This window comes from Ochotona curzoniae, unplaced genomic scaffold, assembly GCF_017591425.1.
Source record: "Ochotona curzoniae isolate NIBS_2020 unplaced genomic scaffold, NIBS_Ocur_1.0 contig_2210, whole genome shotgun sequence".
Taxonomy (NCBI): domain Eukaryota; kingdom Metazoa; phylum Chordata; class Mammalia; order Lagomorpha; family Ochotonidae; genus Ochotona; species Ochotona curzoniae.
The window spans coordinates 49,374,030-49,393,838 of record NW_024465369.1 but is presented as its reverse complement, the minus strand read 5'-3'; the positions used below and the strand labels follow the sequence as shown (position 1 = coordinate 49,393,838).

The following is a 19,809-nucleotide window of genomic DNA, read 5'->3' as shown; positions in this document are numbered from 1 at the left end:
GTTCAGTGGCAGAATGACGGACTTGTGACTGTTCATGAAAGACTACCCATTGTAATACTAAAGGGGAAATCACTAGGGGGAAGGGCTAGTGGAGTTTGGTGGGAAATCTCTGTCCATCCAACTTTTAAATATAACTTTTTTCCTTGCTCATGACACTTGAATGCCTCAAATTTCATAGCAAGTCTATGCTTATCTATCTGTTTTATGGCTTGATGAATTGTATAGTTTATTTTCTACTATTGAAGTGATGCTAAATGCAAAGATAGCAAAACATAAAGACACAAGTATAGCCAAAAGACACAAATAATAACAGCATTCAAAACAGCTAAATCCCGTATGACTACAGAAGCCCACAAGTGAGTGACCATAACTCAGGCACTCTCTCCGGTGCTCTCATCTGCACATTCTCAGCCCAAGCTCTTCTCCAGGAGATTTCATAAATATCTTCCCAGTGCTAGCATAAATAGGTGCATTCTTTCTGGAGTGTGTTGATTAATGTGCTTGATTTTAACTTTTAATGCAGCAAAATCTGTTGAATGTCACTTTGTATAAAGCATTTTCCACATTTAGTACATAACATGTGACATCTGAGAAGAAATTTTAAAAAATTAAAAATTCACTATATTTTGATTAATTAGTATACATAGAAAGACAATTATACATGAATGGATTTATGAAATACAAATTGAAGAATTTGCATAAATTTAAAAATAAAGTAGTACTATATTAAAGAACTTGCCATAGAAATTCTCTCTATTAATACATTACTAAAATTTAAAATATATGGGCCGATATTATGACATAGAATGTTAAGTTGCTCTCTGTAATGTCAGCATTCCATGTGGATAACAGTTCAAGTCCCAGCTCCCCTACTTCAGCTCCCTGCTAATGCACCTGGGAAAGCAGAAAAAGATGGCCCAAATATTTGCAACTGTGGCACTCATGTGGGTGACCCAGATACAGTCTTTGGTTTTTAGCTTCAGCTTGGTTCCTGGCTCAGACTTGGGAATTGTGATCATTTGGGGAGTGAACCAATGGAAAGAAGATCTCTCTCCCTCCTTCTCTCTCTCTGTAATTCTGCTTTGCAAATAAAAATAAATAATTCTTAGAAGAAGAGAAGAAGCTAAAATACACACAATCTTACAATAAAATGCATATAATGTATAGTTCAAATACAATTTGGCAGCTACAATTTAAAAATACATCTAATATAAAGATGTTAGAGTTGCAAAGAAAATTGGTCTACATGGGAACAAAAAAAAAGACTGTAAATGATTAAGATAAAATACAAAAAAGAGATAAAGATATCCAGGAAAGATTAAATGAGAGACTGCGTTAATTTCCAATGACTATGATTTTACAGATTTCATTCTCTCTGAAAACCTGCCTCCTTTCTCTCTTGGTGTTGTGCATCATGTTCTTTCTCTTCCTGCACAAAATGTTTGTTATCCAAGAGATAAAATGAACTCTTTTGTACAAACTAGGCGAAAATGGCAAACCAAAGATCCAGTTCACGTTAGCATTATATCAGAAGCTCTAATAAGACACCAAATACCTTACTATTGAGATTTATGGAAAAAGACAAATATAGAGATATAGATAAGCTCATTAAATGCTTTTTTAAAATCTTGTGAAATATTCTACTTACTTGCTGTAACACAATCAACAATATAAGATAGCTTTCCAGAAAGCATTATTACCTGTCACCATCGCTACTAGTAAAATCTAATTTAGACTTTACTCAAAATTAGATTTTACTCAACATATAATGGAGTCAGAGAGTGATAACATGATGGGGCACAGGAAAGCCTGACATCTTAATCTTCTTCCCAAAGAGGGTTTATAATAGCAAGGAGCTTAGTAACACAAGAAATGTGGAACATTTACACTACTAAAGCAGACGATCATCACCCTACTGTGAATACACTTTTCTGCTGTTTCTGGAGAGAAATAACGAGTGACCAGCCCTCTTTTCTGTATTGCCACACTTTTCCAAACACTCATTCCTTGAAGCTAGTGTTACAAGGAAACCCACTTCCATAGTCTATTAAAGTTCATTGCTGCGTTTTCCTGATAAGTGGGATTTCATGATCAAATATTGGAAAATCTAAGTTCAACAAAATTGACAAGGTATTTAGTTTTATTTCATGTGTTTTGGTTTTCTTTTGCTGCCAAGCTCTTCAGAGACTTTATCATGAGATGAATATTGTGAAGCCACTATTTCTATTTCTCTCTCTTCTATGAAATATTTCTCAAATTTTTCCTTCTTTTCTCTCCTTCTTCCTTTTACCGGAAGAAACGCAGGCAGAAGGAGCAGCAAAGCAGTGTACAAAATCACTATTTGAGGAACCTGCTTTACCACTGTCACCAAATGAAAAAGTTCAATGTCACAGACAGCAGAGAGAGAGAGAGAAGTGATGGAGGAGCATTGTGAGAAATAAATGACTCTATGCTCAAAACTTAAGAGATTGGATGGTGTTAATAACACAAATTAGAAAGAACTACCTTTGCACTAAGCCAAGAAATAGCTCACGTCTACATGAATCCAGGCAGACCTGAAAAAGTGGATTCAACCCAAACTGATTCTAGCTCTTATCCTTGCTAAAAATAAATAATAATAATAATTTAAAAATAATGAATTTTAGCCCTAAAATTAAGTTATGATAAAAAATGATAGCAAAAAAAAAATAGATCTGTGGATTTTAAATTGGCATCTGTCGTACTGAGATAACCTTTTTTTTTTAGGTCTTTCAGTGATTTTTTTTTCCTTTTTCTAAAATGAGGAGACTAGAAACAAACACTCGTTTGCTTTGCTCTGCTTAGATATTTTAGGGAGTACTTTTCATAAGAGGTATATTTTGAAGGTTTAAGCAAAAAACATCATTATTTTTACATTATGAAGTGTATGCTTGCATAATAAAGAAACTACTACTCATTTCTTTTCCCCAGGAAAATGGCTTTTATTCAAGATTGTTTCCCACAATCAGTAGGAAAACATTTAAAAAATATACCAGTGCCTCTGTATCACTCCAAGGCTCAGGGTGAGACTTGATTCATTCATTCATTCATTCATTCATTCATTCATTCAACAGAAGCACAAAGGCTGCTGGAGAGACAGAGGTAAGGATGAAAAGAAGATGCATCCACTTGTTCACTCCTAAATTACCAGAGAGTAGGGTGTCAGGAGCTGGGAATTCAGTCCAGATCTGCATTGTGCATGGGCAGCAGGATCTTGGATCGTCACCTTCCTTCCAGCCTGTTCACAAAGATGCAAGATGAGCTGAGACCCCAAATTAAGCATTTCAATATGGGATGCAGGCAGCTAAGCATACTGTCAGTTCATCATTAATTTTCCCAGTTGATTGACTCACTGCCCACTGTTTCTCCAATGCCAACATTGCAAACCTAAGCAAAAATGAAAACTAATAATAATAATAATTAAAAAGAACAAAGGCAATAATTAACATAGCAAAATTTCATTATGCAATTCTTTATTTAAGTGATAACTTGCTGTGTATATTACTAACTAGCTATAGGAGAGGATGATACAGAACAAGAATTTAGTTGTGACCTATTTATAAAGTCAACCAGCTGCATGTGTTTGACCTGGTCATTACATCACCTGTTATGATCCTCATATCTCATATTAGAGAACCCATGCTGTAGTCCCAGTTTCACTCCCCATTCCAGCTTCCTACTGACGCACACCCTAGGACAGAGCAGACGTGAACGTACTTCCCAGAAACTTGGTTTTGGCCTTCAGTGCTGTAAGCATTTGGAAAATAAAACAACAGATGAAAACTTTCTCTGTGTGTGTTTGTGTCTGATCTGCAAAATAAGTCAAAAATAAATAAAAATTGAAAAAAGACCACCAGACATAAAGATGATTTCTCTGAAGCATTATCAATGGCATTTCATCCTGTTATCATACATTTACTATCTAATAATGTAGTATGTTATTTATATTATTTTTACAAAAGTTAAGATAAGGATGAACTGGGTCATTTTTCTCTATTCATTTACTTATGTATCTGAAGTAGGGTAGCAATTTTAAGGAAGAAAATATTACATTATACAGTAGCATGTGCACATGATTTTCATTATCAAAATCTACTTATGTCAATATCACATTCGTCCTTTTCATTTGTACATCCTTAATTGCTTTTCTTTCTAAATGTAACTGCACACATGAATGCATTTATTTATTCATTGACTCATCCATTCACTTCTGTATCTAGGAGTTCCCCCCACTATCATTAATATTGAACCATACATTTTTCTCCATTATTTTTCAACCCAGAAGGAATACATTATAATCTACATTTTACAGATAAGGAAACTGTCGCAATGTACTGATATGTACTAAGGCACACTAGAAGCTTAGCACATATTTGGCAAACACAGCTTAAAAGTAGAAAGACAGATGAGCACAATTTCTCATTTGTACACTGACTTGCTGTCATTGACCTGTCTTAGGAACTTCTCTGCGGGAAACGCTAATAACATTGAGCAAACGACAAATATTCTTTCCATATTCGTATGGTGGAGAACTTCTAAAAAAAGTTTTCTGGGGGAAAAAAAATCTGTCTTATCTACTTTAAATTGTGACCATATGACTTTGTGTCTCTATTCATTCTAGAATCACATGCCCCACATAATTTTTTTCACCTCAGATTTATGGAAAGGTAACAGTCTTCATTATTTTAAAATGAGAACTTTCCACAAGCTGAATATGACTGGATGATATTACTAGTAATCATAATAAACAAGGCAAAATGTAATTCATAGACCCAGCTTTAAATGTAATTCTAATAAGTAAACTGATTTGACCCTGTTGAGAAAAAGCCAAAGCACTAACACAATCACTAATCCAATCTACTGCAAGGAAATGGAGTGTCAGTCCATTTTCTTGGTACCTAACAAGGAACCTAAATAATGCACACATTTCTATTTACATATTCAATAATAGAGTGCTATGCTCACTGAGCGATGCTCTTCTGCCACTTGGTGGTGCTTGCCAGTTTCAGAATTTGCTTCGCGGTGGCACTGTAGCACTAAGTACATAGTAAGCACAGCAAAACTACCGCATTCCCGTTGGAAAGGCTTTAGTTCAAACTGTTTAATAATTTAACGAACCTCTGTGGAGGCAACTACATTTGCTAACCAGTCACAACCAGTAATTAACTCCTTTGGAGTTTTAAGTGACTTTGGGCAAAATGTCTTAGGAAGAATATATATTGTTGGAAAGCATGCCAAAAATTTACTTAGCAGAGAATTCAATAGCAGTTTTCCTCTGCTAAGAGGTTCTGTAAAATCCTACTTATACAGCCAAGGCATGAATTCCTAGCAGGTCCTCTTTTATCACCATAATTACTGCATGAACACTTTCAAAGACTTTGCCTTTAGTTTCTGGCTTGACTTATTTTGCGTAAACCTGATTAGCCACCACATCAGCCTTGCTACCGCTCTGTGCTTTGGAGCTGTTAAATCGCGATCTGCATCAAGCCTATATTTCTGTTGCCTGCCAGGCTGCAGTGAAAGACATCTCTGAATCTTTGTTTCTGCGGCATCCGTTGGCAGCTACACCTAATGGGCATTTCGTTTCCTTAAAGAATTTAGTCGGTCTGTCTAGAAGCCAATTTTCTGATTCCTCCAACGTCTGGTCAAATTGATCTATTTTAATGGAGTCTTCGCTGGTGAGGAGCGAGATGCCACCGCCTAGAACGCTGGGATCCGCTACCTAATTGCTAGGAGTGAGAGACACAGACTGAGAGAGCTGCGGAGGTGGGCGGATGGTGGGGGCTGCGGGGGGGGGGTGGGAGGTAGTCTTGTGATGGAGCAAAGAGGCAAGATAAAGGCACAGGTTTCACATCAGGGGAAAAGCGGATCTTTCAGAGGCTGGGAGGTGCTGCAAGATCGCCTCTCTCAAAGGAGAAGTTAAAAAGCAGGGGAGCAGGAGGAGGTTAGAGGTTAAAGTCCTTGAGAGGATTCCTGGGGCATAGTTTGTTTACCTGCTGGTGTCTGCAAAGGACCCGCAGTCCCCGCTTTCAACACACAGTGCCGCTTTTAAGGGATCTGGAATGGACGCTAATTGCCTGTTAGATGCTGTCAAACAATGTTATGGCACATTCAGGAAAGGCGGAAAGGGTGGGGGGGTAGACATTTAAGGAGAAAGAAACAGAAGGGGTGGAGAGACAGAGAAGAAAGGGAGGGGAGGGGGTAAGCGGGAAGAGGGGAGAGAGGAGAGGAAAAGAGAATTCTGAGAGGAGAGGAGAAAGGAGATGGAGGAGGGGGCGAAAGAGAAGGGTGAGGAGAGAAGGAGCTACCCTGAATCACTGAATCAATTGCACAAAAAGAAAACTCTTCCTTGCAGGCCATCCAAAACACCGTAGCTGCATTGGTGACCCAAGTCAAAGGAGAAAGGCGCTCCCCTCCTATTCTTGTCCCGTTAAGCTCTCAGACCTAGCGACTAAAATGCCATTAGACTAAAGAGTGTGCCTAACTGTGTAAAGAATGCACCAGGCAGAAGGCGGGTCCCGCTGCGCAGATGCCCGGTGTCCGCTGGAGCGAAAGAAATGGGACTGCATAGAGCCAGGGACTCCTACCGACTGACACCCTCTCTCCTAGCCTCGCCCAGGTGACCAACGATCCGGCAGCAGCCCAAAGACCGCGCCAGGAGCTCCCGGCCCCACTGGCGGTCCAGGGGACCCAGTTTGGCCAGGACGCAGCTTCCTAGTGGATGCGCAGGACAACGCACCTCCTTGCTTATGCAAAAGAGCCTGTGCTTTCTCTCTCGCGTCCCTAGTCCCGAACGAGGAACGAGGTCTGACCTTCCAAACACATTTGAACGCGTCGCCCTTGATGGCCACGCCAAAAGACTCCGGGCTGGAGAGGAGCTTGTGCTGGGCCAGAGCCTTTTGCCGCCGTACGGGGTGAGAGCAGCTGGGGGACCGCAGGGGAGAGGAGAGAGTGCACGAGCGACAGAAAGAGGAGAGAGAGAGGGAGCGAGCGCTGGAAGGAGAGACAGCCCGCAAGGCTGGCTGAGGAGCAAACAGCCTCCGGGCTGCAGGCTCCTGCGGAGAAACGTTGCTGCTTCCGGGCAACCTGAGCAGTTCATAAAACGTCGCCTCTCACCACCTCCTTCTCTCTGGGACTCCCCAGACAAAAGTCCCTGGGCTGTCGGGCTGTGACTTTCCCCGCCCGGGTCCCTTACAGCCCGATGCGGCGAGTCCCCGCAGCCCGAGCGCCTCTTTCCTTCCTGCCTCTTGCCCCGCTGCGGCGGCTCCTCCACCACGTCCACCCCCACCATCTGCAGCTCCGAGGAGGCGCCACCCAGCAGCGGCGGGCGCTCGCAGCCGCCAGCCACGCACTAACAGACGGGCCCCAGTCCCAGCCCCGCGCACGGCAGGGGGCGTCCTGGAGCGCAGCCTGCGCGGCCAGTGGCATCTCAGTGGTGGGGGTCGCCCAGCCCGAAGCCGAGATGCTTCCTCGCGCCGTCCCCGCCTAGCCCCTCTCGGGCCAGCGCCTGGCGAGCTGGCCCATCTGTGGCATCCGCGGCCGCCTCCTCCTTGCACCTCCTCGCCGACCCCTCCCTCCTGGGACCTGCATCCCGCTCCGCCAATCAGAGCCCTGCTGCCTCTTCCCACGTGACCCCGAGCGGGCTAAGGACCTGCTGCTTCCCAAACGCCAGAGGGATGCGGGCGGCAGAGCGCGAGAGGCGGCTGCGGGGCTGCGGGGTGCTTTGATTCCCTCCACCCTGCCTCCGCGGGCTCCCCCTCCTCCGGCCCTTGGACTCGGTTCCTCTGCACCCTCCCCGGGCTTTCGGCTTCCCCACAGCCCACTCCCTATGGCAGCAGCTTGCCGCGTCCGCGGCGCAGTTTCGCAGCGAACCACCCTGTGGCTCCCGGGACTGAGCCGGGTCGCTGGATGTTGCTGAAACTCTGGAGATCATGCCTGGGTTTGACTGCGGCTTCCCCGCCAGGTGCCACTGCCGCCGCCACCGCCGTCCGCGGGATGCCCAGTAGCCCGCTGCCTGACTACCGCGATCCTGTGTTGCTCGGAAGCCGTTTGCTGCTGCAGAGTTGTGCGAACTAGTCATGGTGCTGTGGGAGTCCCCGCGGCAGTGCAGCAGCTGGACACTTTGCGAGGGTTTTTGCTGGCTGCTGCTGCTGCCGGTAATGCTACTCCTTGTAGCTCGCCCGGTGAAGCTCGCAGCTTTCCCTACCTCCTTAAGTGATTGCCAAACGCCTACCGGCTGGAACTGCTCCGGTAAGTCCGGGAACCCCCGCCCCCCTACTCCCTTAACCCGGCAAAAGAACGCGCATATCTAGCCCAGACCAGACCGCATTGGCGGGTCTCCCTAACCCCCACCCCTCAAAAGCCCCACCTCCCAAAACCTCGAGACGACCCAATTCCACCCAGAGGACCAGGTGAAATTGTGCCCGAGTGGGCGCTGAGCAAGGAGAAGGTTCTTGGGATGGGCAGAAAGTGCAGGTGTTAAGGTCTATTTGCACGCTAGTACTTCCTTTAGAGCTGCAAGGATGTTGAGACATAGCCAAGGAGATGTGTTCTGGGTTCACTGATAAAGAGCATCAATCCTAGGGCAAGCACTAAATGGGAACCTTTCCCATCACTAAAGAAAAAAACAAGTCTGGCTAGGATGAGCGAGAAATAACTTTATGCGAAAGAACGAGCGAGAAAGCAATAAATCAAATGGTGACTGCAGCGGAATCGCTGGTTCCTGGCAAAAGTGCCATTGAGCTTACACTGGTCTCGCATTCAAGAGGAGGTCACAGAATCTAAAAGAGCTGGGATTGAAGAGATAAAGAACCAATCTCTCTCTCTCTCTCTCTCTCTCTCTCTCTCTCTCTCTCTCTCTTCCTCCCTCCTTCCCTCCCCCCCACCTCCCCTTCAGCTGCCCACCACCGTTTTAGCAGCCAAAACATACCCTCTCTCGCTTTCCCTGATCTTACGTGTGAAAAGAAGTTGGGAGGGAACCCCTCGCAGGTTCCCCAGGCCCTGGACAGAATGTCTGAGGCTGGCCAGGCTCCAGAGCAGCCGGGTGGAGGTTGGAAGCGACCTGGATGGGCGCTGACTCCTCCATTTTTGGACAGGCTTCTGTGGAGTGGGTCAGGCTTTCTTCGTGCTCACTCTGGTCCCTTCAGATTTTGAACTGGAGATCTTGGCAGGTTTCGCTTTTCTGAAGCCTCCTAATTAATACGGCCGAGAGATGTGAGTCCGCACTCTTGCTAGCTGGTTTCGCATTTCAGGACACCAGTCTGTAGTCCATAGGGCGGAATCCTGGGATGTTCACACTGGCACTATAGACTCCTGTTAGAAAACGTCTTGGTATTGTCTTCCACGTCTTTTCTAGGTTTTGCAAGTATAGATGCAATTTTTCATCTCCTGGAAATATAATTCTGCTATAGTCAATTTTGGATCTGAATAAAAAGTAGCATTTTAGGAGTGTACAAAGATCCAGTACATATATAACTTTTGAGAGAGCATCACCAGCCATAAGTTACAGTACTGAGGTATCACAAGTTAATTTCAAGAGAAAAATTATTAAACAGCATTCTAGTTGATATATTGTTTTTAAAAAATGAAAGTTGAGATTTGCAATCTTACTGAATTCAAGTGCATAAAATGACTTCTGTTTGAGGCGGTTTCTAATTTTGGCGTTTTTATCACTCTGGAAATGTTTCTTTAACTTATTCTGGGTTCATGCATACATGTATGTTATTTTTGACAGAATGAGTTCCACTTTGCAATGGCCAAATTGCTTTTGGGGGGTAATTCATCATAAGAACAGTGAATAACCTATAAAGTGAATGGTTTGAAATGTTGGTGATTCTGCAGTACAACATGACTGATTTACTTTCAGTAAATTTACTGATTTACTTATGAGTAATATTGTTTTAAGAAGTAACTAGTTGAACTGTAAAATTGAAATTGGCAATCAAACTTCGTTATTAGCAAGATATCTTAAAGGATCTCCAGGAATTAAAAAGAGCAAACCCCCCTTTCAAGCAAAGTGTCAAGAACTTGGCACCCTCCTCCTTCCTCTGTTAACTTAGAAATGATCAATCTTCATTTGAGCCAGACAGACCATTGCAGAAAACACCGAGCCTGTTTATCTTTATTATCGAGTCTTTGTTTCCTCTTTGTCTGGAGAAATTCCAAATAAGGGGTTATTACAGGCCTTAAAGAAGAAGAACAATAAAGATGAGAAAATGCCAGAGACCATCACTGACTCTTTTCTAATATGTGGAGTTTTGTGCTCATAAACATAGTCCACTTAATGAACAAAACATGAGGAAATCAGCAAGCAAGCGTCAAACCTTCATTCACCACTTTTAATGTTAGCCAAAGATAAGGTAAAATAACCCTGTCAAAAATGGGTACCAAAGGAGAATTGACTGGAAAAGAACTGAGAAGAATGGAAATGAATATTGATCACGTAACTAGGTTTTGAGGTTATCTATAGAGTATGACCTTGCAGTATAGCTGTGATTGGAAATTAAAGTTAAGAGCAATTCTTTCAAAGCTTCAATAGTGCTTGCTTTTGGTCATAACTCATGACATTTTTAATGACTGGAACATTCTCTTCGAATTTGAGGTTATGACGATAGAGAGAATGATCTCTTCCTCTGTGACACCAACACGTGTAAATTTGATGGGGAATGTTTGAGGATTGGAGACACTGTGACTTGCGTCTGTCAGTTCAAGGTAAGAAGTCTTGCGTTTGCATTTTCTAATTAAACATGATAGCACAAAGCAGGCCTATCCCTTTACAACTGATCATTTGGAAATGTATAAGTATGCAACTAAGAGGAAAGCTGGCACCAAGCAAAAGTACTGGCAGGAGAACCGACTTAAGACTGAAAAACATACGCTTTCTGGAGAAATATGTATATCATGGTAGCAAATGTCACTGGTGGTAGAAATCTTCAGATTGTGCTTTTGTGACATCAAAGCAAAATCGTGTTTCTTTGACCCTTCTTGCAAATATTTTATAGGTAAACTGAAAATTAATGATGGTCAAAATAGTTGATGAGTAAAACATGTGACTTTGTATTTTTATTCTTTTTGATTGGTGCTCTCATCTTTTTTTTAATCTTACTTAGCTTTATTTTGATGGTCTTGCATTTATTATCCAAGTAATCTATTTAAGTTTTGAAACAAGCTCCTTATTAATGTAACATCATAATGACTGTACTAATTTAGAAATTACGGACCATATTAATACATGTCAACTTTTCATGGGTAGCATATTGAATTAGAATGAAATCTCTAAGAAACCCAAAGAGCACATCGAGAACCACATAATATTTTTGAAAGTTATAAAGATGCACCTATCCTTGCTTTAAAAAAATTTTAATAATTAAAAAGGAAAGTTCGCAGTGCTGGTATCATCAAAACTAGTTTATTACTATCGATTAAACATAGAGCCTTTAGTGTTACTCTGTAACAAGGGATTCCATCATGTTAGTTGTAAGCCATTCCTTCCTTTCAAAATGTTTGTGTAATCATGTACATTCTTACTTTATGAGTATGATGTATTGAACCATTAAGTATAATTAGTAGTATCCTGTATGGACCTTTGGGGATTATCTAATTAACCATTTATTTATTTTTATTTATGTCAAACTTTATTGTAACTTGGATATGCTAAGTCACTCATTTGTAAGGGTGAAATCCCAAGCTTTGGTAAATAAATTGCCATATAATCAGCCTGATAATTAAATTACAGTGTATATATATATATACACACACACACATATGTATATATATGCACACTATCCAAAGCAACTTCCTTAATGACTTCTTGAAGTTAGACCAGTATAAATTGAGCTACTTAAAAATATAAAGCAATGCTGACAAGTCAATGAGGAAATGGAAACGTAACAAAACTATATGTAAAACTATATGAGCCAGTAAAAAATTTTCTAAAATTGTAAGAATAAAAGACTGGAAATATGGAGGAAGAGAACCAATCAGTTAAAGAGAAAGTATTACATATACAGTAATAAAATTATTGACCTCAAATTCAAGTCCATAAACATAATTTAATATGTAATGTTTATATTTGTTGTAATTTAAATATTTTAGATTGAGTTCAACTTTCCAGTGAGGCTCATAAAGACATTTGCATTTAAATAACAATATGATTCAAATAGTTAAATTGAAAATAGAATTAGAAGTAGTATACTATTGCAAGACATTTTGAAATCCATGCACAATTTTTGTAGAATACATACTTTCATAAAATTTTTAAGACTCCCTCATATGTGTGCATTTCAAGTTTTTTATACCATTTAAATACAAATTTGTATTTTGATTTCACATTCCAAAAAGTTCTTAAACTGACTTCCTATAATTTGAGTGAAGTTTTATATAAACCACAAGCTATTTGGTCATTATTTTCTTCTTTCTAACAAATCCAATCAAATAACTGATACTTGTAAAGTGTACCATTTCCTGTCCAGTAAATATCCCTTTGATAACCAAGTCTTCAAAATCATAGTATATAGAATATGCATAGTAATATATGCATGCATATTTAGTATGCACATGACATCAACTTCTAAGGTCTCCAGCCACACTGAACAATGTAATTATGTTCTTTCAAGGAACTACATGGGAGAGTTACAGCATGAGAATTCATTTCATACTCTCCACAAATGTTAACTATAGAGACAAAAAATAGTTGAATAAATTAGTAATTTAAAGGCCACCAAGTTTGGGGAAATTAATTTGCCTCTTAAGTGAGTGATTTTCATATATTTTCTTATCTTTATAGTGAAGAGTAGGTACAAGAAGTGAATTCATAAGCAGTATAAACTGAATAAGAAAGGGCAGTTTTCGAAAATTTGGCCTTGATTCTAAAATTTGACCAAGAGAATGAAGAAGCTGATAGAACTCTAAGTAAAGGATTTCAACTAAATGAAGGTGTTTTTTTAATATATATATTAAGGGATGGTATTCAGTTTTCAGTTTCTACAGAGAGTTTTAGTAAATTTTTATCAGCAAAGAAACTTCAGTTTTCCATTTTTTCCAGCTATTTATTTTTGTAATTAATTTTAAAAACTCTTGAATGGAATACAAGTTCTGGAGGAAATTAAAATACCTATATACTTACTGTAGACATTGAAACATTTTAAACATTAAACATTTTAAACTTACTACTGGATTGGTATTGCTGTTAGTGTATGCTCTGCAATAGCTGTCAGTCAGGTGGGAGGAAATAACAACTTCCCTAGTTAAAAAAAAAAGTTGTGCTTTGAACTTTCCAAGAGCATAGATCAACTAAATTATAGTAAAATCATGGAAAATGTATAAATCATATCAGCAGTAATAGAATAGTTTAAGTTAAGAACATATTGAGTTGGCCATTTCCCAATACTCTCATTTGAATTTGAGGGTTTTTTTATTATTATTATTTTTGTGGGTTTTGTTTTATTTTGTGTCTGACAAAATATACTTTCCTTTGGTTCCCTAAGTCTCAAGAACTTTGATTCTCCCTGCATCTTAAGATATAAATATGAATTTTTCCATTTAAAATAGGAAGCAGATGATAGTCTTTTTGTCTGAGACACCAATCTAAAAGAGAAATTGCTAAGTAAATGTACAGTCTAAGATGTTTTGCAACTTGGATGATTATTTACTAAAAGGAATGTGTGTGTATCTTTTAAATGATTTAAAATAAACTAATTTGTACCCTCCACTTATTATTTTTTGCTTAAGATAAATATTTTCTACTCCTTTAAAGATGAGAGAATTAAGACTCATAAATACAAGTATTTTCCACTAAGTGCTCATTCTGGGGTGAGAACCAAGGTCTTAGGACCCCAAATCCAATTGTGTTAATCAACATAATTAGAACTGCAATTGGAAGTATCAGTGACAGCAAAAGTATTCACTTATAATAGACAATTCTTAAGAACAAAAAATACAGATTTTGTACACGTTTTGCATCCACAATCAAAAAACCCGAAATCTGTAATGCTCTGAAATCAGATTCTGTTGTCTCCCTCTTTTTCCTTGTCTCTTTCACACACACACACTTGGGTCAGCATTCAGACACCCTTGTATTTCATATTTTGTGGTTAGAAGTGTTCAACCAACGAAGTCTATTGCAGTATTCCAAATTTGAAAATAACTTATTTTCCCAACTATTTTTAATAAGAGATACTCAGCAGAAACAACCACTAGTTGTGTGACAGTATGAACTCCTAAGTGGCACACTATTACACGCACCCTATGTTCCTTTCTGTGTACCAAATGAGGCTATTTCCTCTGGCAAATCTATTGGACAGATAAATATTTAGAAACAGTAAATGAATGAATGGATAATATCTTTTAGATGGAAGAATAGAGGCAGAAGGGAAGGTAGGAGAAGGGAAGAAGACATGCATGTAGTAATTCATACATAGCACTGGCCATAGAGAGATCAATAATGCTTTGAAATTTAGATACTTGGGGGGCCAGAGTTTTGATGAGGTAGATTGTGCAACCACTTAGAAAACATGACATTTCTTATTTGCATGCTTGATTTGAATATCAGCTGCCCCACTTCTCTTTTTTAAAAGATTCATTTTTTTTTATTAGAAAGTCAGATTTGCAGAGAGAACAAGAGACAGAGAAAAAGATCTTCTATATGCTGGTTCATTCCCCAAGCAGTCTCAGTGGCTGAAACTGAGCCAATCTGAAGCCTGGAGCCAGGAGCTTCTTCCTAGTCTCCCACGTAGGTACAGGATTCCAGGGCTTTGGGCTGTTTTTCATTGATTTCCCAGGCCACAAATAGGGAGCTGGAAGAGAAGTGGAGCAGCTGGGATACGAACTGTCACCCATATGGAGTCCTGACGCATGCAAGGTGAGGATTTTAGCCATCAGGCTCACCTGCCAGGCCCATCTACTCCACTTCTAATCCAACTTCCTGCTAATGGGCCTGGGAAGCAGCAGTTTATGTTCCAAAATCTTGGATCTCTGCAACCCATGAGAGAAACCTGATAGAGTTTCTGACTATTAATTTTAGGCTGGTTTAGCCCTGGTTGTTGGGGTCACTGGAAATTAGACTAGAGGATAGGGAGTCTCTCTCTCTTTCTCTCTCTCTTTCTCTCTCACCCACAAATTATTTCACTCTCTCTTCAAGCAAATAAGTCAATTTCTTAAATTATTTAAAAATATAAATGCTTATATTTTTGAGACACTAATTGAAGTACAAAATATTTTCATGTAATAAGTCATACTTTAGACCTGCAAAGTCCCATTTATTATGGTTGCGTAACAAATTGCCTGGTATTATTGGCTTAAAGAATGAGCATTAATTTGGTTCTTGAATCTGTAACTTGGATAAGTCTTGATGGAAACAGCCCATCTCTGCCCTGTTCGATGCTGGCTTGGTGGGAAGGAGAAGCACACAGGGAATTATAGGCCTTGTGCTGTACTCTTCTCAGAGCTCTCTCATCTTCCTGACTTCTATCTGGACACTTTCAACTAGTGTATGTTGAGCTTTGTGTGGGGGCTAGTTTGAGTTTACAAAGTAAGTCTAAAGCAAGCATCCAAAGAAACAGAGTGGCGGGTAAATTCTGTATTCTTAAATGGCAGGACTTCATGGAAACTTCTGCCATTGTCAGAGTCCCGTTTACTCTTAAAAGCATAAAATTCTTACATGAGGAACTGTGGTCATAGAGAAGTTAGATACTTAGGGAATTGTCAAACGATTGGAACACATGCAAGATTTTTATCTCTTGCTTCTTGGAAAAGAAATATACCACATCCCAAGCCATCCTTCCTGAGCTTTGACAACTGGGACTGTAACTGAATTCACTTAACATCTGTTGAACACCTTCTACATGCCAGATTCTGTGGAAGGTGCTGACAATATATAAAACATAAGTCATCCATAGCTTCTAGATGCCGAAATCTCAGCCAAAAAAGTCCCTATTAACCAAACAAGCAATAAATCACAGCAAAAACTCATACATTTTTATTCATTTGTAGTAAAAATGAATTCCATCTATTTTAGTGTGGCAGGCTATTGAATCCCCTAGTGTAGTGCATAGCTTGTTTCTTAAGCAATAGGGAAATTTTGGAATAAGGTTATTCTTCTGAAAAAAATACATATTTAGAAAATAAATTTAAGATCTGTAAAACATCTTAAGAAAAAATAGAGTCATTTTTTTAGCCTGAGAGGAAGTTTGTACAACACATATAACTATGGATCTTACCATCTGGGTTTGATCCTCTCTCACCAGCCAACTATGTGGCCTTTGGCGAGCCACTCAACATTGGAGTCTGTACTATTGTATGAAGCTGAGTGGTTTCATAATTACCACTTGAAATTGCCTCCGATAATTTGGTGTATTTTAATGCAGTGGTTTGTCAATGTACACGCTTAGAGATATCTTATTTTGTCTTCTGATTTTAGAAATACCATAGTTGGGTGCTATTGGTAGATGATTGTTAGTGAAAATACAGTGAATGAAAGATAATTTACATTTCTTTTGGCAAGCATTGCATGTTTTAAACCATGATTTCATCAATTGAATGAATGTCTCAGGTAATGGAGAATGATGCTATGAATGTGTTTAGTATTTAGTTGTTTAATAATATACAAAAGAGTCTATTTTAAGACAGCGAGAGAAATATAATTTCCCACTCTAATGATTTAGACCATGTTTCCTCGCTCTGTGATTCATATTAATGAGAGCAAGTCATGGTACTAAGGGCCAAAAACATCTTGGTGATAATCTACAGTTAAGCTACTTTCAGCTCTACAAATCTCCGTTTTGGCTTATGCATGGATCTTGGCAACTCTGTTTGTAGCACTGTTCACATTTAGCCTGCTTGCATGCTTCAAAGCAGCATATGAACACTTCATCAGTTTATTCGATATTTTAAGATGCATCTCAGTATTGTGTAATAGCACTTGACAAAGATAACAGATACTTCCCAATCTCCACTCCCAACCCACTGACTCTACATTTGAATAATCTACAGAAGTACATGAAAGAAACAAGCAGAAATTTTAGGGATTGGAGGGGATAAAAGGAGGACCCCAGTACTCCATACACTAAATATTGTAATCACAGTTAGAAATATAGATTAAAAGATGTTTAGAGGCTAGGCATAAGAAGAGAATCAGCCCAGCCACCCACATCCTCATCTGAGGGGTCAGCTGGTCTTTTGACCATAACGTCATCATTTGTTTCTTTCTTTCTGGTCTTTCTCACATTTGCTTAGAAATCATTGTGTTTTCATTAAGTTCACATCAGTCTTACTGATATTCTCCAGTTTCAAGTTCCAAATGTAGCACATTAATCAAGCATCTTTCCTTCATCATTGATGACATGAGCACCAGTTACACTCGTTTGTTGCGTCTTGGCAGTATGGCTCATTTGAAAATAGCTCTGTTCATACACTTTGTAATTGCCTTTTTGTTCGAGTAGGACTGGAGATGCTAAGCCACACTACAGCTGGTAGGGCTAGTGGAAGACAACCTTTACATAGGTATTCCCTGATCAGTCATGTACTGTCTACTGAGTTTAAGATCACTGAAACATTTTCAAGAAGTTCTAACCACACAAGTAGACCACATCAGGAAGCCAACAGTGAAATTGTGGAAAGGAAGGGCATCCAGAATGTCTGTTTTGTAAATGATGGAAATAAAGATTTTTTAAAAAATAAATGTCAAATCATCTTGTAAGCAGGTTTGGTCATCCTAATATGGGTGTTACAGTATGTGAATTAACTATTTGGATAATTATAAACCACAATTACCAAGATTTTATATTCAGTTATATAATAATACATGAAAGACCGTAAGATTTTAATTAAAAGAAAATTGACTATATTTCTAACTCGGTAGGATGATAAAGCTTATTGTTATTAAACTATCTAGTTGAAAACCAAGTGTTAGGGGTGGAATTTGTCCAGCATTTAGGATGCTTGTGTCCAGTTCAGAGCACTTGGACTTGAATCACAGTTCCCAGTCCTGATTCTAGGGTTCTGCTAAGGTGAACCTTAGGAGGTAATGGTGATAGTTAAAGTGATTGAGTCTGTCACCCATTTAGGGAACCTAAATTTAACTCCCTGCTGAGAGCTTCAGCCACAGCACCTCCCCAGATGTTACAGATATGTCAGGAGTGAGTCCCCAACTGGGCGTTCTCTCTTTCTGTGTCTTTCAAATAAATAAGTTGTTTAAAAAGAGTGAATATTAAATAGGAGATTGTAAAGAAGAAAGTATAATACTGTGTGGAAGAAAATACAGAAGACATTTGTAAAGATGTCTTCCAAATCAGGTCTTCCAAATCAGATTGTCACCCTGTTGAGAGTTATAGTTTTCAAAGTTCTGCAAGACTCTAGATCAAAGCCAGTAACTCAAACCTTTAGGTCTCACTGGCAGATGGCAAGGACCCCAGTGTTTGAGCCATCGCTGCTGCTTCCCAGGGTGAGCACCAGCCAGAAGTAAGAAATCAAAGTGGGACTGGTGTTCAATCCTGGCACTGCAAGCATTCCAAGGGGGGGGTGCTTAACTGTTGCCACTGACTCAAGAATAGACTATTTTTTCTCATAAATCCAGATTTGAAGTTTATGATAAAGTTTCAGATTTTAACATATGTTTAAGCTTTACTAAATATGTATCTACTGACCAATAATGTGACAAATTCTTGATTCATTTTGCGCATGTTGTAATTTACAGCATATGAAAATCCAAATATTTTAATTGAAGGTAAATCATAGGAGCATTTTCAAATTTTTCACGTGTTTCTGTTTTTGTAATCTTCCTCCCTTATTTTCCGGCATAGGCAAGCAGTTATGAATAATAATCTTGATCATTACATCGGTGATAATTAAACAATGAAGTGCATCAGTAGTAGTAATAATGAGATAATCACATCCCTGGTGTAATTAGCAGGTGTAGGACACAGCCAAGTATATCTAATGCCTCAGAGTGTGATTATGTTATGATTATACCCTCTAGGTTGCTTAATTTCCACTGTAAAATGTATAAGCTTTTGCAATGAGACTTTTGAAAATTAACTCTCCTCTTTATGAACTATATATTAAAAGTCATACTTAGGAATAGTCAGTAAAGGTAGTTGTTGAGTACTCTACTTTACTGTATTCTATTGTCCTGCAACTTTGTAAACATCCATATCTGATCTTTTTGAATATTTGAAAATTTACAATGATTCAAGTTAAATAGATGAGACAATAAAGAAGTAACTGGATTTTTTCACATTCCAACTACACTCTTCTCCAAATATAGACACTATCTCATTTGTAACACTTTCAGTATTATGGCATACTTTGATGTTCTTGGTATTTTATGTGTGTTATATACCAGAAAAACAATATTAAATATACTGATACATTTAGTGCTGTATCTTTGTCATGCTGTCTTCCCAGTTACTTTGGTGGGAATTCTTTGTGAATTTAGATAATCTTTGCTCCCCCTGCCTAAGTCAAATGAGTGATGAGTTATTTAACAGTTCCTTTGTGTACCATTAAATGATGCCCTAACAAGATCAAAGACTTGAGATAGCAAGGGAATCACTGAAAATAAAGGCAAATGAGCTTCCTTTTGTAAATGATAATTATTCAGAATGGCAGAAGGATAAGACACCAGTACTAACCATGGGCTTCTCTCTTTGTGTTTCCCAGTGCAACAGTGACTACGTGCCTGTGTGTGGCTCCAATGGGGAGAGCTACCAGAATGAGTGTTACCTGAGACAGGCTGCATGCAAACAGCAGAGTGAGATTCTTGTGGTGTCCGAAGGATCATGTGCCACAGGTATGTAT

General features: G+C 39.3%; 1 protein-coding gene across 2 annotated transcripts in view; it reads left to right on the top strand.

The window, feature by feature from the left end:
- Positions 1 to 7,688: 7,688 nt before the first annotated feature.
- TMEFF2 (transmembrane protein with EGF like and two follistatin like domains 2) overlaps positions 7,689 to 19,809 on the top strand; it is a 247,987-nt gene continuing 235,866 nt past the window's right edge. For both annotated transcript variants that reach the window (XM_040972154.1, XM_040972155.1), the window contains exons 1-3: positions 7,689 to 8,268; positions 10,619 to 10,728; positions 19,672 to 19,801. In XM_040972154.1, coding sequence (XP_040828088.1) covers positions 8,097 to 8,268; positions 10,619 to 10,728; positions 19,672 to 19,801 — 412 coding nt within the window. In that variant the 5' untranslated portion in view covers positions 7,689 to 8,096. The remainder of the gene's footprint in view (positions 8,269 to 10,618; positions 10,729 to 19,671; positions 19,802 to 19,809) is intronic.